At 62.9% G+C, this 23,440-nt stretch overlaps 1 protein-coding gene across 2 annotated transcripts; it reads right to left on the reverse strand.

Annotated features, from left to right (window-relative positions):
• Positions 1–131: 131 nt before the first annotated feature.
• Positions 132–23,108, reverse strand: CPXM1 (carboxypeptidase X, M14 family member 1). Of its 2 annotated transcripts, none has more exons than XM_073343102.2 (14): positions 22,810–23,108; positions 20,946–21,053; positions 16,133–16,242; positions 15,385–15,524; positions 15,089–15,173; positions 12,424–12,574; positions 11,107–11,195; positions 10,849–10,972; positions 10,029–10,156; positions 8,902–9,081; positions 7,705–8,002; positions 6,646–6,785; positions 5,268–5,370; positions 132–2,920 (listed from the first exon to the last, which is right to left on the reverse strand). In XM_073343102.2, the coding sequence occupies exons 1-14, from the start codon at positions 23,030–23,032 to the stop codon at positions 2,655–2,657; spliced, it is 2,145 nt and encodes a 714-aa protein (XP_073199203.1). In that variant the 5' UTR covers positions 23,033–23,108; the 3' UTR covers positions 132–2,654. The 2 variants fall into 2 exon arrangements, with proteins under 2 accessions (XP_073199203.1, XP_073199202.1); XM_073343101.2 differs by having other exon boundaries at positions 9,960–10,156.
• Positions 23,109–23,440: the final 332 nt, after the last annotated feature.

Consider the following 23,440-nt stretch of genomic DNA (forward strand, 5'->3'; position numbering starts at 1 on the left):
CCGCTGCTCCAGGCCCCAGCCCTGCTGTGAGCGGCCCATGCAAGGGGCTTTGCACACACCCAGGCTCTGCCCCCCACTGAGTTAATAATGCAATAAATGGAGAGAAAATAACCCACTGCCCACTCGCTCTGGAAGGTAAAACAGCAAAGGTTTATTGCTCCTGAGGATGTCACTTGGCTCGCAAGGACATCGAATGCCAGCACTGTCTCTGTAACTCATCAGCTGCTCATGCTGAGTCTGAGTGCCCACCCGAGCAGTGGTCCCTTTCCTGCCGCCCCGGTTAGGCCGGAGCCGCGAGCCATTGCTCCAATGCTATTTACACGCCAGGTTCCAGCCAGGTCCCGCTGGCAGAACGAAGCGCCCACTAGCCCTGGGCTCGCACACAGGGATGTTGCAGCCTCCCTCGGGCTGTCTGAAAACACGCAGACGAGCTGGAAGCTCTGAATAATGCTTGCACGCCCTCGGTAGCGGCTGTCCCTGGACACTCTCCTCTGTTCACTGGGGGCCTGACCCAGAGTGGGGCTGAGACCCACCCATAGCTCCTGGCGGATGCGGCGGACGCTGGGAGCCCGTCTGTCTGGCACAGTCACAGCCGCTGGCTGTGACCTCACACGCCATTGCCAAGGAAACATCTCATGCAGAGGAGTGTGACTTCACCTGGGGTTCTAGGAGAACAAAGATTTGAGGCTGAAGTCATCCCTGGAGTCACCGAGGGGCGGAACCGCATTCACACAAGCACCCCTGACAACGGAGGCCGAGGGGAAAGGAAGCTACAGGAACCATTTGCTGCACCAAGTGGAATCATCTCTGCCCAGGATCCGGTTCGTGGCTCGTACGAGGTGCCAGCTAGCCCTTTGGTATCAGCCTCGCAGCTGAGAAGGCTGCTGGTATCTCTTGTGTTGGCCCTGAGGAGACGCCAATGGGGAGACAATTGATGCCAAAGGTGGTGGTTTCAGTGAGAGTGCCACCCCTCTGGCCAGGAATTGGCTCCCCCAGATGTCTCCCATGGTCCGGTGAAGTCAGACGATGGCACGCCAAACCAGCAGGTGCTGGCTATCTACAGGGAAGAAAACAGCCTCGAGAGTCCTTGGGAACTGTGCTGTCATTACCAATGGGGAGGAACAAGGTTATCCCGGACTGCACCCAAGGGATCTGGGAGTCCAGCCAGTGCACACCTTGCCATGGTTGGTACTGACTGACTGATGTATGTTTGCCCTGGATTCCTGCCCAGCCAGACCCTGTGCCAGGCAATCGAAGTCCTGCTTGTGTCATGCCCATTGTGAGCCAGGAGCTATTTTTAGGGCCCGCCTGTAGTCTCAGATGCAGACTCTCTGCATGTTTCGAGGAATCAGTGGCAGCTGCCTGCTCACGCTCCGGGAGACTCGCATAGACACCACTTCGGGCATTTCAGGGGGCCAAATACTGCTCTTGGGGATCGCCACAGGGAGCCTCCCTTGCTACCCAGTACGCCGCACTGCCTGGCCTGTTTCTTGATCTTGACCACAAACACACCCCAGTCCGTTCGCCTTTCACTATGTGTGTTATTCCTCCCTTACACTGCATAACAGAACGCTTTGTCGGCTAACAGCAGATATATCCACGCAGCCGTCTATCCCCTCAACTACCAAGCCAATTGCTTTGTTAGCCCAGCAACTACCACCCAGGTGTCAGTAATCCCCCAAAGAAACGGATTAACTGGTTTAAATTAAGCCAGTACAGCCGACTGAACTCCCTTGGGTGATTTCCCCCTCTTCTGACCTCACCACATGCAGGTCGAGAGAGGACAAGATCCTTCCTTGTCCATGGCAGTCGGGAGAGGAGAGCCGTGGCCCTCAGTCTGAACCCAGCTCACAGGACTGGCTCACATTCCTTCCCCTTCCTTCTGCACGCCCCAGGGCCTGCTGTCCAAATGCCTTGTGGTTACTGCTGCCTCCAGGTAGCCTTCACCAGAGGGTTCCTCCTGGGGGATTTGCCAAGTGGTGGCCAGGCAGAGCGGAACCGAACCAGTTGGCAGATGCCTCTATTGGGTGGCTGGACCGGGACCTGCATGATCCTTAGGCAATGGCTCGACCCACTAAACAGGGGTCTCCCTGGTCTGGCTAAGATGACAGCCGCCGTGCTGAGACCATCCTGGGGGAAAGCTGCTCTTTGAGGTGTTACAAAGTCCTCTTCTGCTGGCAAAGCCCGTCCAGGGAACGCCTTTGCCCTAGGGAACACGCCTGCAGCTTTGTTTGTGCCACTGATTTCCGCTGTCTTCTTACCCCGCCCAGGCACCCCTCCCCCTGAACTGAGAGCAGCTGGGTGCTCAGCAGCAGAGTCTTGGGCTGGAATGCCGAGGAACAGAGCCAAGCGCTGCAGGGCAGGGCAGGGGGTGGGAAGGGACAGGCCTCACGAGGACACTGCTAAGTGACGTGCCCGCCTTTCCCCGTCAAAGCCAGCGCGGCGGCAGGAAGGCGGGCGTTTGGTTCCCCCAGGACCACGCTCTCCCTGGGCCGGCAGTCACACCCCGCTACAGATTCACGTGCATGAGTCAGACCCAGAGCTCAGAAGCGAAACAACACAGAGGAGCAAGAAGCCGCTAGACTAGAGAGCGTGGGGGAGGGAGCGCGAGCCGAACAGAGCACATCCCTCTTCTACGTCCCCACACAGTCCCCTCATCCCCCTCCCGTTCGCTGGGCCCTCAGCTTGCGGACCCGCAGCTGCCGGAGCCGCAGGATCAGGTCCTTGGGGATCTTGCCCCCCCTGGCCAGGATCTCGCGCAGCCGCTGCTTGGGCGTCTTGGTGAGCCGGAAGTCGCAGAGGGTGGGGTTGTCCTCGTAGGAGACGCGGCACGTCCTGGTGACGGGGTGGTAGCCTTCGGCCGCGGCGGTGACCTCATACTCGCCCGGGTTCAGCAGGCGCCAGTAGTCGCCGTCGAAAGCTGCAGGGGGTGACAATAAGGCCAGGGGGAGGGCTGAGGGTCAGCCGGGTCAGGGCTGGGTCTGCTAGGGCCTGTCTCTGCTGAGCCCTCGTCTGCAGAGGGGCCATCTCAGCGACTAGCAGCCCTGTGTAGACAAGGCCTTGGCCCTGCCCTCCCCAGGGCCAACGCCAGGCTGCTCCCCTGAGTGCTGTCCGGAGCTGGGGTGACTGGTCCCATGGCCCAGCTCCCACTGCTGGGGCTGGTCCATGATTGTCAGCATCCATCTCCCTTTCCCTGATTTCACCCCATTCCCGCTATTTATATCCACCCAGAGCCCACCCCGCCAGCTTCTTCCCACCCTGGGGCTCTAGGGCCGTCCGACACTGGCCATGGTCATCCCCCATTCCCCCTGGGCTGAGCTCCCCACACCGATTTAGTTCATCGGGACTGTGACACTGCACTCCATAGGTTTTATGGAAATATGTTTGTAAGTGTAAATATGATGTAACTGGAATATGCTGCATACAAAAAGTCTCTTCTGCCCAAATAAATTTGTTCGTCTCTAAGGGCCACAAGGACTCCTCGTTTTTGCTGATACAGACTAACATGGCTACCACACTGAAACCTATTACAAAGCTTATCATCTACTAAGTGTGGTCATCCTATTTGTAGGTATGCATCATTCTTGTATCTGAAGCTAGAAATATGAAGTATTACTCTGAAGTCCTATTGTAATTATGCGAAGTGTAGGCCATTAATGGTGGCTTAGGATCTTGATGGCTCCTATTAACTAGAACAATTGGTTGTAAATGGCTCTGTTTATTTGTAAGCCTTCCTGTATATGGCGGGGGGGGGGGGGGGGGTGCCAGCCAGTGAGCAATGAAGTCTCATGGGACATGTAAACAAGTCACATGATACTGGAATCCATCTTAAACCTGGTGGTTTTCCATTTAGAAGGAAAGCTGGGAACCCCGAGAAAGACAAAGGATTCCTGCCTTATGCCAAAGTATAAAAGGGGGGTGGAACAGAACAAAGGGGGCGACAGTCATGAGAAATCCCCTAGTTACCACGTGAGCTGGAACTAACAAGGGCTGTACCAGGGGAAAGGATTGGGCCCAGACTAGGAAGGAGTCTAGCCTGTGAAAGGTTTCAGAGTAGCAGCCGTGTTAGTCTGTATCCGCAAAAAGAAAAGGAGGACTTGTGGCACCTTAGAGACTAACAAATTTATTTGAGCTCATGCTCATGTTAGTTTCTAAGCTGCCACAAGTCCTCCTTTTTTTTTAGCCTGTGAAAGAAGCTGATTGGAACATCTCTGTGGGTGAGATTTACCTGTATTCAGTTTCTTAAATGTATTAGGCTTAGACTTGCGTGTTTTGATTTATTTTGCTTGGTAATTTACTTTGTTCTGTCGGTTATTACTTGAAACCACATAAATCCCACTTTTTATACTTAATAAAATCACTTTTGTTTACTAATGAACCCAGAGTAAGTGATTAATACCTGGGGGAGCAAACAGCTGTGTATATCTCTCTATCAGTGTTATAGAGGGTGGACAATTTATGAGTTTATCATGTATAAGCTTTATAAAATGGATTTATTTGGGGTTTGGATCCCACTGGGAACTGGGTGTCCGGGTCCTGGAGACAGGTGACCTGCTGAGCAGGTTTTGGTTAAAGTCTGCAGCTTTGGGGGCATGGACCAGAGCTGGGTCTGGGTTGCAGCAGGCTAGTGCGTCTGGCTCAACAAGGCAGGGTTCTGGAGTCCCAAGCTGGCAGGGAAAACTGGCTCAGAGGTTATTCCAGCACGTTAGGTGACAGTCCCAAGAGGGTCTCTGAGACCGAACCCATCACAGGGACATCCCTGGGTGGGTCATCAGTGGGACTGACCCCAGGACCTGCGTCTCTGAAGGCATGAGCCTCGACCCAGCTCCGCCAGCTCAAAGCCAGCAGCGCACTCGGAGCAGGAATCCCTGGCCCTACTGAAGTCAGGGGAGCTTTGCCACTGATCCCATGGAGTGAGGACTTCACCCACAGACCGCTGGCTGGTCCGGCCACTAGAAGGGCTAGAGTGCCACCTTGTACGAGCGCAGGTTATGCAGACGCCTGCTCCCGGGGCTGCTCCCCTAACGCAGGCTATGGACCCGCCTCCCCGGACCTGCTCCCCAAATGTCTCCCCACAGCTGTCCAGTAGAGCCTAGCACTGCCCGACTCACTGGTCTCCCAGTGACATACAGCTGGGGTGGCACCACCCACCGCCCCACGTCCCTCTGCCCCCGCAGCCCAGAGGCCGTATTCTGCTCCGGCCGCAGCCCGAGGGGTGTCACTGGGACTAACAGGCCGGGTCGATCGTCTTGTGGTGCCTACAATACCTGTTCTGACGTCGTGGTTGATGCCGTCCACGGAAACGATGGCGTCCGCAATGCCCTGCTCGGTGTCCTTGTCCCGAACGACCCCTTTAATGCCCCGGCGGACCTGGACAAACACAGGACAGAGCACACCTCAGAGGGGGCTCCCGGGGCCAACAGAGCACACGGTCCACAAGGCACTGCCCCTCCCTGGGCCCCCTCGGTACAGCGGGGAGCGCGAGCCTGCCCCCCAGCCCGGGGTTTTGGGGCATCACCGTCTGCATGCCATCTGCTGGGCGGCTCCCTGCAGTTTGTCCTGTCCTGGGTTAAACATCCAGAGTGCTGGGGTTTGTGCCCCTGGGCTGGGGGGTAGAATCTCCTTCCTTAGAGGTTTTTAAGGTCAGGCTTGACAAAGCCCTGGCTGGGATGATTTAACTGGGAATTGGTCCTGCTTTGAGCAGGGGGTTGGACTAGATGACCTTCTGGGGTCCCTTCCAACCCTGATATTCTATGATTCTATGAATCCCTTCTTAGCTCTGTCCTCCCAGCAGCCCCTGCCGCGCAGTGCTTGGCATGGCCAGGTGCTCTGCCCACTGTCTCTTCATGCTCCCCTGAAGGCACTGCCAAGGCTGTTTGGCGTGGTCGGGAGGGGGCTTGCCCGTCCCAGCTGCTTTATGCCGTTCCTTGGTACTCTGATCACATCTGCCGGAGGAACCCAGAGCTGCTGGTGGCAGGGCCCAAGATGGTATTTTTGTAGCTCTGTCCAGAGTGCATTTCAGCTACAAACCGAACCACCATGCTTCTGGGGCTGTCCCGCCTCTGGAAGGGATGGACCCCCGTATATAGCCGTGTGAGGTCATTAATATCTGCTGTGCCCTGCGTCTGGGGACTCTGGGAGCTAACTGCTAATGTCTCTCACATCTTTATCTTCCATAATCTTCTGACTAGTCTTTAAAAAATTGTTATCAAGCCCTGGACACTGTGTGCTCTACTGTCTGGATTCAGAATTACTCTGTGTGTCATTGCCCCTACACTGCTATCAGCTAATGGTGATTCCCCTTTAGCTCAAGGGGTAGGGGGTTAAGTTTTGTCCTGAGTGACACCCAGTTCCATACTCTAACCACTGTGTCTCCCTCCCTCCCTCCCTCCCAGGTGGCTAAGTCCTGTGCTGTCTCTCTCCAGCCTTGGCGCCGTGATGGGTTCAGCCCCAGTACCAACACCAGCCAGAACCTGCCTTGGCAGGAGCAGCCGCTCCTGGGGCCTTGCCCAGCTTCCACAGGGCCACGTGACCTCTGCGGAGAAGCTCCAGGAGGCGCTGCCCTAGATACCCACGTCCAAGAGCCAGGAAAGGCTCCGGGTCTGCCCTGGCCCCGGAGCGCCGGCCTTAGGCCCGGATACGCACCTGCTCCATGAAGACCAGCAGGGACTCCTTGTTGTTCTCCCACTCCCTGGGCAGCTCGGACTCGTGCGGGAATTTGTCGCAGGACAGCTCTACGGTGACCTCAAAGCAGTTCGTGTGCAGGTAGCTGAAGTCGTTCATACCTGCACAGGGAGACAAGCACAGGGGGGCGATCTGGTGCCACGCCAGAGAAGGAAGCTGAGCTCCTTACGGCAGCCTGCACTTGGAATGGTAAACACAACAACAGCAGGCTGGGCCCTGCGCCCTGGTTTGTTATTGTAGGGTCACGGGGCAGCGACCGGCCCCGCGCCCTGGTTTGTTATTGTAGGGTCACGGGGCAGCGACGGGCCCCGCGTCCTGGTTTGTTATTGTAGGGTCACGGGGCAGCGACGGGCCCCGCGCACTGGTTTGTTATTGTAGGGTCACGGGTCAGCGACCGGCCCCGCGCGCTGGTTTGTTATTGTAGGGTCACGGGGCAGCGACCGGCCCCGCGCGCTGGTTTGTTATTGTAGGGTCACGGGGCAGCGACCGGCCCCGCGCCCTGGTTTGTTATTGTAGGGTCACGGGTCAGCGACCGGCCCCGCGCGCTGGTTTGTTATTGTAGGGTCACGGGGCAGCGACCGGCCCCGCGCCCTGGTTTGTTATTGTAGGGTCACGGGTCAGCGACCGGCCCCGCGCGCTGGTTTGTTATTGTAGGGTCACGGGGCAGCGACCGGCCCTGCTGCAGGGTCACTTCTGAGCGATGGACGCAGGGGCAGAAGCTTTCAGCTGGGTCTGTCCAGAGGGCCGTTGGGCAAGGCTTGTCTGCATCCTGAGCCAAGGAGCTCCGTTCCCTACACAGTGAGTCGCTCCCTAGTGCCCGCCGGTGCCCCGGGCAGCGCCCACGTTTAGGAACGGGCACAGCCGGGATCACTCCCAGCACGTGGGCCTCGGGACATGACGGGGCTCCAACACAGAGACCCCACGCCCTGTCCAGCGCAGGGCACATGGGCTGCCAGGACCTCTCTGCCCCAGGGGATCGAACAGCCCTTCCCCCTCGGGCTCTGGAGCAGGGCCACCTACTTCCCGGCACCGTGTGCCAGTTGGCGCCGTTGATGATGTTGCCCTCCCTGGCGAAGTCCTCGTAGTGGCAGGGGCGGCGATCGTCGTCCACCATGGCCAGGTTGGTGGAGGCATAGACGGTGGCGAGCCAGCGGAAGACGGCGTCGTCGGGCGTGGGCGTCAGCTCCTGGGCCTTCCAGTAGGTGCGGGTCATGTCGTAGGGGTAGGTCACCACCAGCTCGCCCCCGTGCAGGTTGGCGCTCAGCACGAAGGGGTACTTCTGCATCCAGTCGATGACGGCACGGGTCTCTGGGGCCACCTGGGCAGGGACAGGCCTCGGCCTCAGAGCACTGGGGGCAGCGTGGGGACAAGTGCCCCCGGGCGCTGAGGTCAGGGATGGAGCGTGAAGCATGCGGCCTGACTCGCAGGCCCTCGGCTAGGACTGGCTCCCGTTCCGCCCTGGCAGCATCTCGCACCCGCTTCGCCCTGGGGTGAAGGGCTGCAGGAGGGGAAGGGCAATGCAGGGTGGCCATGGGGTCTGCAGGCCCCTGGCATGAACCCCTGGCTCCCCCTCGGGGCCTGCATTATCCCACTCCCACTGCTTGCATGCGAGACCTGCTGGGCAGCAGGCCCAGAAGACCCTGGTTCACATCGGTCACCCCAGCCCCCACCCCCCACTCTTTGCCTTACACCAAGGAGAATCCCCAGATCTCCCAGCCCCATCCACCCCTGCACCCCACATCTCCCCTATGTCCCCCACACCCCAGAGCACCTCCTGCCTCCCGCACCCCAGAGCATCCCGTATGTCCCACAGCTCCCCTTGTCCCCGCACCACCCTATCTCCGCACCCCACAGCGCCCCCTGCACCCCACAGCACCCGTTTCCACACCCCACAGCACCCCCTGCACCCCACAGCACCCGTTTCCACACCCCACAGCGCCCCCATGTCCCTGTACCCCACAGCACCCCCTGCACCCCACAGCACCCCCATGTCGCCGTACCCCACAGCGCCCCCTGCACCCCACAGCGCCCCCATGTCCCCGTACCCCACAGCACCCCCTGCACCCCACAGCACCCCTGTTTCCACATCACCCTGTCCCCGCACCCCACAGCACTCACAGCGTCCCCTGCCCCCTATGTCCCCCGCACCACCCCCATCCCCACGCTGGTTCCCCCCCCCGTGCCCCCGTCCCGCACCGTGGGGCCGGCGGGGCTCACCGTGGCGTTGGCGAAGGTGTAGTACTCCGGGATGGGGAGATAGTGGTTGGGGAACTTGTGAGGAACCAGCTCATTGTCTTCGGCGTCCCACAGGGCCGTGTTGAGGTCGGCGAAGTTGTGGTTGAGGTCGATGCCTTCGTAGGTCCAGCGGCCCATGGCCCAGCCCGCCAGCTCCGAGCCCTGTGTGGAGGGAGGGACGGCAGGAGAGCAGGGCTCCCGCTCTCCAGAGCAAGTGGGGCTCAGAGCCCCCCACAGATCAGAGACCCCCAATAATGGCTGGGCCACCGTGACATCCTCTGGCCTGCCATGGCCCTCCCCCACACCCGTCTGCCTCCCTCCCTCCCTCCCGGACAGCCCAGCCCACACCGGCCAGAGGGGCCCTCGCACCCCCTTCGGCCTCCTCACTCCCCATCGTCCGCCCCCATCCCGTCTGGCTCCCCCCGTCCTCCCTGTGCGTCTGCATTGGGAGAGCGTGCGACGAGGCCAATGCCCCGGGACCCCCATCGCCCTCCCTGCCCGCGGCCGAGGCTCTCCACGGCCAGCCCCTAGCACCGTTCGTGTGGCCGACCCCCTAGAGCCCGCCAGGCCCACTCCCTGCTCCCCACCGGGCCCCTGCAGACACACGCAGCTCAGCTGCCTCGCTCCGGGAGACCTCCCGAGAGCCTGCCCGCGTTCCCGCCTGGGCCAGGCCTCTGCCCTACCAGCACCTGCCAGCAGCACTGAACACTGCCGCCCAGGCGCGCTGGGAGCGCCTCCTGCTGGCTTCCCCGGAGCGGAGGGTGCGGGCATTCAGCACCCTCCCGGCCCTGCATCAGCGGGGTGCAGAGAGGGACCCAGCCTCTCCGCCAGGCCGGGATTCCCAGGTCTCCCCTCTCAGAGCCAGCCCGTGCCCGGTGCCCGGTGCGACTGTCACGCCGTGCCGGTTCCCCTGAGCCCGTCAGTGGGGCCGCCCTGCGTCCGCCGAGGCCCCTGAGTGGCGGCGAGGCGACGCCCACGGGTCCCCCCGGGCCCGGGCCCGCAGCTACCCTCCCCTCGGCACGGGCCCCCGCGGGCCCTACCAGCTTGTAGGCGGTCTCGTAGCCGTCGGGGTTCATGGAGGGCAGCAGGTGGATGCGGGTCTCGCTCACCAGCCGGACGACGCGGGGGTTGCCCCGGGTGAACTCGCCGCACAGGTACTGCATCAGGTTGAGCAGGAGCTCGCGGCCCAGCACCTCGTTCCCGTGCATCCCCGCCACGTAGCGGAACTCCGGCTCCCCTGCCGGCGACACGCAGCCAGCTGCCCACGGAGCCCGCTGCCCGCCCGCCGGGCAACAGGCTGAGAGCGCGGCCAACCCCCACCCACTCCCCGGGGAAATCCCCCCGCGTGCCAGGCTCCCGGGGGAAGCGAAGCAGAGATTGGCCCCAGGAACAGCCCCGTGCTGGGCCAGCTGGGGACCAGGGCCCCCCAGAGCCTCAGGTGCAGACAGCGTCCGGGGGCAGACCCAGGGGGACGCCCTGGCTCTGGGGGGGTGGCATCCGGGGGCAGACCCAGGGGGACGCCCTGGCTCTGGGGGGGGGGGTGGCATCCGGGGGCAGACCCAGGGGGACGCCCTGGCTCTGGGGGGGGGGGTGGCATCCGGGGACAGACCCAGGGGGACGCCCTGGCTCTGGGGGGGGGGTGGCATCCGGGGGCAGACCCAGGGGGATGCCCTGGCTCTGGGGGGAGGGGGGGTGGCGCCTGGGGTCAGACCCGGGGGGGCGCCCTGGCTCGGGTTGGAGTTCAGCCAGGCAGCCTCGTGGGGGCAGCAGAACAGGGGTGCAGATGGACGTCCCCCCGACCAAAATGGGACTCTGTGCGTGGCACGAGGGGCAGCAAACCGAGCTCCCACTCTCCGTCCGCCAGCGCCAGGGGTGCGTCCGGGAAGCCGGCAGCGTCTCCCCTCTCTGCCCCGTGCTGTGGGGACTCACCCAGCTCGTGCTGCCCGGGGTTGTCCGAGATCTCCATCACGTACATCTTCAGGCCCTGGTAGCTCTTGCCGATGCTGTAGACCCGGGTGATGTTGGGGCACTCCTCGTTCACCTTCTTCATCAGCTGCGAAGGGCAAGGGGCACGGCTAGCGTCTCCTGCCAGGGTCTGGCGGGAGGCAGCTGTCGGACGCGTGCCTGCCTTCCCTGCCGGCGGCGGGAACCGCGAGGGACGGGAGGCCGGGAGCGAAGGGAACGTACCTTTCTCATCTCCTTGTAGTTGTGATGCCTGAAGTCCAGCTTGTCGGTCGGCACCGGGTCGTTCTCCCAGGAGTAGATGTTGTTGGGGTCTGCAGGGAGAGATGGGCGTGAAATTCGGGGCCAGCGCCAGGCCTTGGCACCAAGCGCTCCCGGGTTCGCTCGCAGGCCGCCAGCCCCCATTCTCCCCAGCTGGGGCCAGGCGAGGCTGCCCTCAGCAGCTGGATGAACACAGCAGCCACCTTGGCCAAGGGCAGCCCACGGCCTCTTTCCGGCCTGAGAAGGCCCTTCGCTGAGGTCGGCTTGTGGCCCGTTTAGAACGAGGGGAGGCGGCCGCCGTTTGGGAAAGAGGGCAGTTCTCCCCGAGCGTCGCTAACGAAGATTCTGCAGCCACTGCTGACGGAGAAACTCCCCCTTACAGCGAATAACGGCAAAAAATGACCAGTCAGCCTAAGAAGTTGGGTACGAATCGATCTCTTGCTCCAGATCCACCTCTCAGCCACTCTGTGTGTAAACAGCCAATACCTGAGCTGATGTCAACAGGACAAAACTTGTCTGATGCCGCGGGCTGCGTTTCTTAAAGGGCCCATTTGCAGAATTAATTTTTGTTCATACCTGAATTCACGGATCCATGTGTAACACCTCAGGCCATGCGTCCCGGGCTCAGGGTCTGGGCTGCCCGGCATGGGGGATACACAGTCCTTCCCCTACATAACAGAGAGGCTATATCCCTGCTTTGAGTGCAAAGCTCGCCCTGAACTACAGGGCATGGCCAGCACCTCCAGGAGAACAAGGTGACCCAGAATTATACCAGTGAATACTTAAAAATACCCGAGCACGCTGGCAGGGACAGAAACGTTCATGCTTCAGGGCTTGGCCTGGCCGAGGTGGTCAGGTGGTGGGTGGGTGGTCAGGAGGGAACGTTGCCATCGGCAGGTTATCCCATCACTCAGGGACTCGCTCAAGCAGCTGGTACAGGCCACTACCAGAGCCTGGGTTAAAAGGACGGCGGGTCTCATCTGGCCCAGCAGTTCCTGTGTTGCTGTGCACGACCAGGCAGGGCTATTGCGTGAGGGGCATTTCTCGGACAGCCACGTCCCAGACCATTCGGGGCTTGTGCTCGCTGTCCCAGCCCCGCCCGGGGACCTGGGGCTGCTAGCATGACAGAGGGTTGCGGAGGAGACAGGCAGGAGGGACTGAGAGCGAAGGGCCCCGGCTCGATGCCACACAAGAGAATGAAGGGGAAGACGGCCAGGCCTGGCCAGACGGCCCCTCGGAGGGAGAGCGCAGGGACAAGCCCATGCCAGCAGCGCGTCCTACCTGGCAAGGGGCAGCCCAGGATCTCCGCCCTCAGGCAGATGGTGCCGTTCTCAAACCAGGTCTGGGGGTTGATCCGGATGTAGCGTGCCACCACCGGGGTGGGGAGTGCATTGAGCACGGGCGTCTCGGGGTCCTTGTTCCCCAGGAACACCTAGAGACAGACAGACGGACACGGCACCGGCCTCCAGCTGCTTGCGAGGCTCATTCTTATCCCTGCTATAAACACTCGTCCTTCTGGGGGAGGTGACAGGGGCTGGCCCGGGGCCTGCAGCCCTGCACGCCCCCAGCAGCAGGAGCAGGGCTCCCCCAATGCCGCCCCCTGCCCTTGGAGACACTGACCTCCCACCCGCATCCCACCGCTGAGCAGGGCAGCCTTGCAGCCGACTGCCACCATTGCCCAGGGTGCTTTTCAGGCCACACGCCCAGCCCGCCTCCCGGGGCGGGGGCTGGGATGGTGAGTCCTCCTTCAAACACAAGCCGAGATTCTCCCAGGCTCCCGGGACTCTGGGGCTTTTGGATTGCGAGGCAGCGAGAGCCGCCCCGTGTCTCCTGGCTCTGGAGAAGCAGTGGCTGGGTCCAGTGTCCGCATTGCCCAGTTGGCAGCTCAGTGGGCCCGGGATCAGAACCCAAAGGGTTACGTCCGACCCAGCCCCCGCCTGCTCCCCCTGGCTCCCATTCAACCCTTGATGAGAAACAGACCTGAGCTGCCTGCGTGAGGCTGGAACCTGGCACCAGGGAGGAAGGCTCCCAGACCCAGGCTTGTGCCACAGGGACGTGCCAAACCCCAGGGAAACCAACAGCTGCTCTGCCCCGTGACAACGGGACTCTAGGCGCCCGCTGGGGCCCGTGCCATCTCAGAGCTCCCCAGGGAGAGAGACGCAGAGTGCCGTGTGGGACTCCCTCCACAGAGACCCACTCACCGCCCGGCCACTAGCCCACCCCCACTGCCCACCCCAGCGGGCCCAGGCTCCCTGTCGGGAGGAGCCAGGCTGGACCCGCCTCTCCCCCAGTGCCGAGGGGGCTGGGAGCTGCCGGTTCCTCCCCTCCCCCCTCAGGCTGATCGCTTTCTGCCTGCTTATGAACTCATTTCTTTCCCAAAAGAGTAGGCAGGAGGGGCAGGGAGAGGTCAGAGCAGAGCTAATTCTATAGCGCGGACACACACATACACTGCACTGATTTATCTACACACACACAGAGCACACATTTATACACGCCGCACTGATTTACACATGCACACAGCATGGATTCACCCAGACACTCTGCACGAATTTATTTACACACACACTGCACTCATTCACACGCGCACACAGCATGGATTCACCCAGACACTGCACGAATTTATTTACACACACACTGCACTCATTCACACGCGCACACAGCATGGATTCACCCAGACACTCTGCACGAATTTATTTACACACACACTGCACTCATTCACACGCACACACAGCATGGATTCACCCAGACACTCTGCACGAATTTATTTACACACACACTGCACTCATTCACACGCACACACAGCATGGATTCACCCAGACACTGCACGAATTTATTTACACACACACTGCACTCATTCACACGCACACACAGCATGGATTCACACACACACTCTGCACGAATTTATTTACACACACACTGCACTCATTCACACGCACACACAGCATGGATTCACCCAGACACTGCACGAATTTATTTACACACACACTGCACTCATTCACACGCACACACAGCATGGATTCACCCAGACACTGCACGAATTTATTTACACACACACTGCACTCATTCACACGCACACACAGCATGGATTCACACACACACTCTGCACGAATTTATTTACACACACACTGCACTCATTCACACGCACACACAGCATGGATTCACCCAGACACTGCACGAATTTATTTACACACACACTGCACTCATTCACACGCACACACAGCATGGATTCACACACACACACAGAGCATGGATTCACACACGCACTGCACTGATTTCTTTACACATGTGGACACACACACTCCCCCTCCAGCCCGGGAGGGGTGGGATTTTGCCGGGTGGCTGGGGGCTGCCAGGGGAAGCTGAGCTGGCTGGGGCTCTGGCCATTCCCCCACGCATACAGAAGCTCTTTGGGCGGAGGATGGAGCCCAGCTGATGCTGGGGTGCGGGGGGGGGGGAGCCCCCCGCACAGGATGCGCTACAAAGCCAGTCCAGCCCACACAGCTCTATTAACCCTCCGCGGACTGGCTGGCACCGGGAGAGGGCTGCGGGGAGCAGGGAGGGGTCTGGTCCCACTGGGGGGCTGTCGTGGCTCCTGCTGCTGGGGGAAAGGCCCCTGACGTGAGCGAGAGCCGCCCTCAGGCTGGGGGTCTGGGCTGGCACAGCCTGACCCCAGGCTCCAGGGCAGCAAAGGTGCCTTAAAGCGCCCAGTGCCCAGCCCCTGCCGTGGGGGGCTGCGCATCGCTCAGCGAAATCCGGAGGATCTGACCCCGCACCTCTGTCCCTAAGTCCTCGAGGCCCAGGCAGGCCCTGCCACCCACAACCACCGGCTGTAAAAGAGCCCATCCGCCTCGGTGCTGGCCCGTCGCCCTGGCCGCCTGACCCGTCCCCGCGATGCCCCAGGGCCGGGCCGCCCCATGCAGGGCTCAGCACCAGCGCTCCCACTCACCGCCTCCTCCGTCCCGTTCCGGCTTGGCTGCCAGGCGTGCGTGTCGTTACTGAACTGGACTTTGTAGGAGGTCACCCAGTCGTACCTACGTGGGGAGAGAGAAAATGAGCAGTAGGATCAGAGTCACCAGCACTGAGGGGTTTAGAGGGACCCTGGCCCCCTTCCCCGATAGCCCCACAAGAGCCGTCCCAGAGCCTAGATACCACGATAAGGGGCTCGCTGACCCAGCCAGCGGCTGGGGCCACGGATCCACCACCCTGCGCTCTGCTCTCTCCGCCCCCGCACTCGCTGCTTACGTCCAGATGGAGTTCAGCCCCTGCGTGATGACGCCGGTGAAGCGGGTCGGCCGCCGGGCATCGATCTCCAGCCACTGGTCCCGGTCCTCGTGGCCAGCACACCAGCCTCCGTCGTAGAAGTCACCGTCGTGAATCCCGGACTGTGGCAGGGAGGGGAGGGACAGAGAGAGCGGCGGTAGTACCCGAAGGTGTGTGCTGGGAGTACCCATGCCAGCGCCCCAGGGAGCTGGACGCCTTGCGGCAGGGACTGTCCCTCCCAAGTGTTTGGAGGGCGCCCGACAGATAGCGAGTGCTGCTGCGAACAGATAACCCTATCCCTCCCCTGCAAAAACGGGCCCCATTCGCTGGTTCTGAACAAAATGGAAAGGCGCCGTGGGCTGCCATGTCGTTATGTACATTTCGGGTACCTTATGGCAGCGCCCCCTACTGGGGGGGGCAATGCTCAGTAGGACCCTCTTTAACCAGCTGCTGCAGGAGGTGTCTCGCCCTCCAATGGAAGACGGCGTAGTGAAGAGGTTAGTGCGGGGGACGGATGGGGTGACCCTGTTGTGGGGGAGTTAGGTGAGGGGGCTGGGGCTGCAGCCTGTCAGCCAGGAGCCGTCCCCTTTGGAGGTGTCACGATGGCACCCCAGAGCCCCTGGAGGGAGACGAAGCCCAGCTGGTGGCCAGGTAACTGCCATGTGGGCTGGGAGAGGCCTCGCTCTGAATGAAAGGTCCCGCCCCCCCCCCAGCGCACGGCACAGCACACCTGTATATTGAGGCGTCCCCGGTGGGCACCCAGTCCGTAGCGCTTGATGCTGGAGGCTCGTAGCTGGAAGTCCGACACCCTCAGAGACTCCAGCCCCAGCGGGGGACATTCTGGTGGGAAGCCGAAGGGGTAAAGGAAAGACAAAGTCAGGCTAAAGAAAAGCCAGAGGGGCCAAAGGCATCCTTGGTGCAACTCCAAGGAGGAGAGGGAGTCCGGGCCAGGAGCTGCTCCCCACTGGAATCCCATCCCCTGAACAATGGCGAGATCCCACCTGGGGGCAGACCAGCAAGCTGAGCACCCTGGGGTGTCGGGGACAATCTCTCTCCTTCTCTCATTGGCTGGTGCTGAGTGGGATGTGATGTCCAGGGTGCCATGGTCTGGGTGACAGCCAGTACCAAATCTGGCTGGACCCTGCCGCCTCTGCGCTTCGCAGCACCTGGGCCCCAGTGAACGCTGCTCAGAGCCTTTAATCTCCAGAGTCCACACCCGGCACTGACTGAAAACTCCCCCAGACGTGGCTGCGGGGCAGAGCTCCGGACTCCTAGCTCCCTGTCCTTGTGCTGGCCCCTAGACCCGGGTGGTAAGGGTATCCCCTGCGGCCTATTCTCCAGTGCCGTCCTGGGTCTCGGGGTAAGTGCTAAGTGAGGGGGGTTACCCCGCAGCCTGAGAGAGGGAAGTATTTCCTCCTGTTTCCCTTTACTCGGTTTCCGCGTGTTTGATGAGCTCTTCCTCTGGGCCGATACAGAGCCCAGGGCCCAGCTTGCTGCTACGGGGCGCTGGACTGCTCGCTTGGAGACCTCACGTCTTGGCTGTCCCAGAGGCTGCAGGCCACCATCAGCAGCAGCCCAGGGGCTCACGCATCTACCCCCAGAGCCAGAGAAGAGCGGCTTCAGTACCGGAGCCGGCCGCGCAGGGACACACTGAAACGCCCGGATCACGGGCTGTTGCCAACGATTCAGGGCTAACACCAGCGTTCCAGCCAATTCCAGCCTGGCCGGTTACGTTCGGCTCTCCTGAGATTCCCCCAGCAGTTTAAACCGCATCCGGCATTCCTCCTTGCTGCCTGGCCTGCATTACTGCAGGGTTACTCTGCCTATTAAACAGCGGCTGTGCTCCCCCGCCCCAGAGGTGGCCGCAGCACTTCACGGCTGGGTGGAGTGCGGGCACCGCTGTTGGCAGCGCCCAGAACAGCGTGTTAGGCTAGGAACGGGGATTGTTTATCGTTACACCGTGCACAAAGTCCGAGGGGATCCCCTGCATACGGGGGCTGCACACAGCCGCCAGGCCAGCCTGTTTCAGTTCTCCCCCGGCGAGGGCCCAGAGCCAGCTCCGGTGGTGTCTAGCTTTGCACACATCCCCGCTCCCTCCGCCAGGCAGAGCACAGCGCACTCAGCCCCAGCCTGGAGCCCGAACACGCGGCTGGAGGCACAAGTGCTGCCGGAGATCAGGCCAGCGGATACCAGAGAACGCCAGGGGCTGCTGAAACCACAACCACAGCCTGTGAGCATGAGTCAAAGACGCATCATATCCCGCCTCAGCTGGCGCGATCCCAGGGGGTCTGTGTGGGGGATGGGGCCAGGCCAGTCGCAGCTGTTCCCCTGTGGAACCTCACGCTGCAGGCTGGGCTTGGCCCTGCGGGGAAGGCAGGTAACTGCTCTGCTCTGCGGCGCCCCCTCTGGTCAGGGGGCAGGGGGGCAAAAGGGGAAGTCCTGGGAACTCCCCTGGCACCCAGACTCACTGAGGGTGCCTTGGAGATGCTGGGAAGAGAGGGGATCCCGCAGGGTGACTTGGACACAAACCCCTCCGCCTCCCCACTAGTGCTGCAGCCCAAGCAGGGGAGCCAGCGGGCCCCGCGAGGGGAGAGCCACGCCGGGCCAGCCACAGGCTGCGAGTGGCTCTCACAAGGTCTTTGCCCAGCGGGGTCATACACCCTCCCTCCCCCGCAGCTGTGCAGGGCCAATGCCCCCCTGGGGCTGCCCTGCCTGGGCCCAGCACCCTGCCGCCCTGGGCACGTGTGGAGATGCAGGGGTGAGCCCAGGGAACTGAGCTTCTCCGACCCGCTGAGGGGCGGGCAGCCTCCCTCCAGCCTCTGCAGCCCGCCCCAGCCCCCGAGCCCCGCTTCTCCCGGGAATGCCCGAGCTGGAGTCCCAGCAGCCTGTGGCCAAACCTTCGGCTTCCTCTTCCTCCCAGCCACGGCCCCCTCTCTGCAGGGGCCGCGATCTCATCTTCTCTGCTCCCCGGCCACGCTCGCACACCTACAGAGCGAGCCCGCCCTGCAGTTCAGCTCCCCTGCCAGGGATGCAGGCTGGTTCCCCGCCTCATGCCCATGGACCCTCCCTTAGCTTCGAGAGCGGCAGGGCCCAGGGACGTGGCTCGGCTCTGCCTGGCCCCCCGAGTGCTTTCGTGGAGCTGAAACCCCCCTGGGGACCAGTCACACCGCTCCCAGTGCGACTCCTGCTGCTTGGAAGCCGCCCCCCGCGTCCTCCGGACCAGGGCTTTGGAGCCGCCAAGGCAGGGACAGCATCTGGCTGAGTCCATCGTTTTGGATACGAGCGAGGTCAGTAACGGCCACTAGGCCACATGGACGCCAGGAGCTCCTGCCCTCAGCACCCAGCCCGGGGCACCCACCAGCGCCCTGACGTCTCTGGGCAGCGCCTCTCCGTGGCTCTGCCCCCACTCACTCCATCCCCCCTCCCTCTGTCGCTCGCTCTCCCCCACCCTCACTCACTCGCTCATTTTCACTTGGCTGGGGCAGGGGTGTGGGAGGGGGTGAGAGCATCGGCTGGGGGTGTGGGCTCTGGGGTGGGGCCGGGGATGAGGGGTTTAGGGTGCAGGAGCGGGCTCTGGGCTGGGACCGAGCGGTACAGAGGCGGGAGGGGGATCAGGGCTGGGGCAGAGGGTTGGGGTTCAGGAGAGGGTTTGGGGTGCAGGCTCTGGGTGGTGCTTACCTCAAGCAGCTCCCCGAAGCAGCAGCATGTCCTCTGTCTGGCTCCTACACAGAGACATGGCCAGGAGGCTCCGCATGCTGTCCCGTTCGCGGGTGCCACCCCCACAGCTCTCATTGGCTGCGTTTCCTGGCCAATGGGAGCTGCAGAGCTAGCACTTGGGGTGGGAGCAGTGTGCGGAGCCCCCTGGCTGCCCCTACATCTAGGAGCCAGATAGGGGCCATGCCGCTGCTTCCGGGAGCCACACGGAGCCAGGGCAGTCAGGGAACCTGCCTTAGCCCCGCTGTGCCACCTACTGGACTTTTAATGGTCTGGTCAGCGGTGCTGATCGGAGCTGCCAGCATCTCTTTTCGACCGCGCATTCAAGTCGAAAACCTGGCAACCCCCAGTACCCCCTTCCTGCCAGGCAGAACAGCCCAGAGACCCCTTGTCTCCTCCAGTGTCCCACTCTCCTCCCAAACCTGCCCATCTCTCTGGCTGGTTCCCAGGGAAGCACAATCCCCACAGCCCAGGGACACTGGTTCCCCACCGCACCCTGCGGAGGAATGTCCTCCAGCCCCATGCTAGCGATCAGCTCCCGCGGTGATGCAGGAAACCACGCAGTTCTTGCTCTGTGCCACTCGCAGACGTGCCCGGCCCCAGACTAGCGCCCCAGAGTCGGCGTCTCCTGCTGGGATGCTGCCAAAGGCTCCTGGCCAGGCTTTGCTCCCTACACTAGACGTTCCCTGGAAATCTCCCCAGGCTAGCCCCTCAGGGGCTGTAGAGAGCGGGCGCCCTGCCTCACGAGGCCGTCCCAGTGAGCAGCGGGCTCCTGCCAACGCTCCACCCAGCTGCACTGCAGCTGGGCAGGAAACACTCCTCGGTGCTGCCTGAAACCTCAAAAGCCTGAGGAAAAACAACAAAGCGCCAGCTTCCCAAGAATAACCCGCGGGAGCCCGGGCTGGCCCTGGGAAGGCTGGCTCCTTCTGTGGAAAGGTCCCGAGGCTCTGCCTCGGGGGCACCCGGGGGTAGCTGTATGTGCATGAGGGAGCTTATGGGGGAGTGGACACGTGAGCACATGCCAGTGTGTGAGTGGGGGATACGGGGGGGGCACGTGCATGAGGATGTTTGTCAGTGCACGGGCAGGGGGGTGGGTACGTTTCCATGTGTATGTGAGCCCGTGGCAATCCCCGTGGGGATGCCCAGGGCTGCTGACAAGGTTTGCTGGGGTGTGGGGGGGATTAAGAATCCAGCCCCACTCCCCCACAATGGAAAGTCACCTCGCCCCACAGGGAGAAGGAAGGAGCTGACACCAATCACAGTGTCATCTGCCTCCCAAGCCGGACGTTAGGGTACAAAACCACTAGGCCATCCGGGCAGCTCCCAAGACAGCCGGCCGTGTGTATGCAGCCTCCCGACAGACTTCCCAGGACAAGGGACACTCCCGGGAAAACCTGAGCAGGGGACAACGCCACTTCCAAGCCCCCGCTGGCCCTGCCCATCTCTGCAAGGCAGGTAAGCGTCGGGCTCCGGGGCAGGGCGCTGGCAATGTACCGGGGGGCAGGGGGCAGCATATAGTCAATGGAATTTGGTATCAGCCCCAACCCCACCAGGGTTCCCTTGGACAGGCGGGCTATGGTGGGGCGGGGGCAGGCAGAGCCGCAGGACCCCGGGGTCTCTGCTGCGTAGAACTGACGTGCCGCATAGGACGCAGGCCCTCGACTGTGTGTGCGTGTGGCCACGCGGGAGCCGGAGAAGAGACCGGTGCTGGCCAAGTGGAACCGTGTGGAGTGGCCGGAATTGCTTTCTGCAGCCTGGGAGCGTGGCATGGGGCTCAGAGGGGGTACCCAAGCTGCGGGTCAGTGACCAGAGACGGGGGAAGTACGTACGTGGCTGCTGCTCGGTGGCTGCTCCCTGGGCCGAAGCCTTGGGTTTCTTCTTCAAGACTTTTTTCTTTACTACTTTAACCCGCACAGATTTTTCCGCGGTGCCCCTGGCTGGAGAAAGACAAATCAGACACACGGTCACCCCGCTCCTCCTCGGGGAGGGGGCGCCCGGAACGGGCAGCGCAGCAGCGAGCTCCAGACCGAGCAGCCGGGCCGGGGGACACGGGGGCTGCGATTCAGGGCACTGCCGGCCGCCAGGCCTGCCGTGGAGGAGGGTGGCCGTGAGGATTGTGCTGCTCCCTCTAACCCGAGAGATCTAGGCTCCGCCGTGAACAACTGGGGACCAGTGTTTCCTGCTGCCCCAGAGCTCAGCCCCAGCACCACCCCAGAGAGCAAGGGGCCCAGCCGTGCGGGAGCGGCCCCGAGGTCGCTCCCTGCGGGTCCCGTCCACTGGGACTCCGACAGTGCCCCAAGCAGTTCCTCTGCCGTCTCGGTGCTGCACGTCCTGGCTGCTGGGAGCCCACAGCCGCAGCCGGGCCAGAACGCAGTTCCTCCGGCTCCAGCAGCTGCAGCCAGAGGAGCCCACGAGGGGCCACCCGTGCCGGGCCTGGGACACTGACTGGAGCCGCTCGGCCCCGTCTCATGAAGGCGGCTGGTGCCCGGGCGCCCTAGTGAGTTTGTCAGTAAGTTTGTGACAGAGCAGGGAGGCAGCCAGGGCTGTTAGATCATTGGGGTTACCCTGGTCCCAGACTTCAAAGCCAGCTTGCGAGTTCCCCCCGCCTGGCACGGAGGAGCCTGGCAGTGGAGGGGAGGGCTGGGGCTAGCGTGTGTGGATGGGTCCTAGACTGCTCCATTCCCCGACTCCTCTCCCTGGGCCCCCGGCTCAGAGAGCCCATGGTCGCTCCTCCACCCCCTGAGCCAAACCCAGCTCCCGCTGGAGTCGAGGGGCCTGGCTTTGCTGCGGGTGGTGGGATCTGGGAGCAACCAGGCTCGGGGGCGTCCTGTCCACCACCCAGGGCCAAGATCTGCCGGTCACGGCCTCCCGCTTCGACTGCTCAGCAGAAAGCTGCTGGCGAAGCGTGGAACAGGCCAGCTGGCACCCAGCGAGCAGTTTGGGGGAGAGCCAAGGGGAGAGCAGCCCGGCGCACCAGTCCCCTCGGCAGGCAAAGCGAAGGGAAGAAATACCGTGAGGGGATCTGGGAGACTCAGGGGAAGGATCCCCCCCCCCCCCCCCGCAGTTCCCAGCAGCAGAGCGAGCCCCCAGCCCCGAGACAGCTCGGAGCAGCCTGTTTGCAACTCAGCAACTTCGCACAGCTTGTGTGTTACTGCAAAGATGTGCGAGGGAAGCATCCGGTGCGCCAAGCTGGCCACCCCGGGGGGATGCTGTGCAGTGAGAGATCTCCCGCCCTCAGTGCCACACAACCAGCACACAACACACCGCCCGCACCGCCCACCACCCCCGACGGAGCGCACGGGCAAGCACAGAGCGCACAGGCAAGCCCAAGCTCTGCAATCAGGAATGCCTCGCCCCCCCAGGACAGGACGCCCCCCGCCCGGGAAAAGAAAACACGCTGCCAGCCAGGCCCGAGCAGAGCCCCCAGGACGCCCCATGCCCCAACACGGCCACCGAGAGCCCCACGGGGAAGCCACGCCAAGCGGAGCGCACCTCTGCCAAGGACCCGCAAAGCACCCCCGAGCAGAGAAGGGGCGCCGCACAGCGCACGGACCCCGCACGGCCACGGGAGACCCAGCCACGCACAGCGGAAGGCTGGAGCGCAGAAGAGGAAACACCAGAAAGGGCCCGACCCACCCCTGATCCCCCTCCCCCAGGCGCCCAGCCCCCGCCGCCAGGGGCTGCAGCCCCTACCTTCACCACCCGCTGCCTTCTCCTCTGCCAGCCGCAGCCTCTTGCCCTCGCCCTTGGAGACGGGCTCCTCCAGCTGCCCCGGGGTGCTCGGCGCTGCGGGGGCCGCCGTCACCTCCCGCTCGCCGCCCGGGCGGAGGGTGGCGCGGCCAGGGGCCCCGAGCGCGCCGGGCAGGCGGGCTGCGGGGGCGAGGGCCAGGAGGAGCAGCAGGGGCAGCGCCAACATGGCGAGGGGCGCAGGGGCCAGGCGGGGCGCAGCGGACGGGGGCGCGGGGCGCGCTGCTCCGGCTCCGCGCGCTCTGCCCGCCCCGCAGCTGGTCCCTCCCCCGGCCCCCCGGGCGGGCGCCACACAGCTACCGCATTGCGCGGAGTAGCGGGGCCCGCCAAAAGCGCCTGGCTCCCGGCTGGAGAGGGGCGCGGGCGGCGGCTGACCCCCTGGACGGCACAGGCCAGAGACCGGCCCCACAGTCATTCCTAGGCCACTGGCATCGGGCGCCGGCTCTGGCCAGGAGTCTACGGTCCTTTGCTGCCCCCCCAGAAAAGGTGCCAGGGGACCTGCCTTCTAGTCCTGCCACCTGGCCCTGCCAGCCCCCGCCCCCCGCCATGGCTTTGGGCCAGTCATTTCACAGCTCTG

The sequence above is a fragment of the Lepidochelys kempii genome, chromosome 4 (genome assembly GCF_965140285.1).
Source record: "Lepidochelys kempii isolate rLepKem1 chromosome 4, rLepKem1.hap1, whole genome shotgun sequence".
Lineage (NCBI taxonomy): Eukaryota > Metazoa > Chordata > Testudines > Cheloniidae > Lepidochelys > Lepidochelys kempii.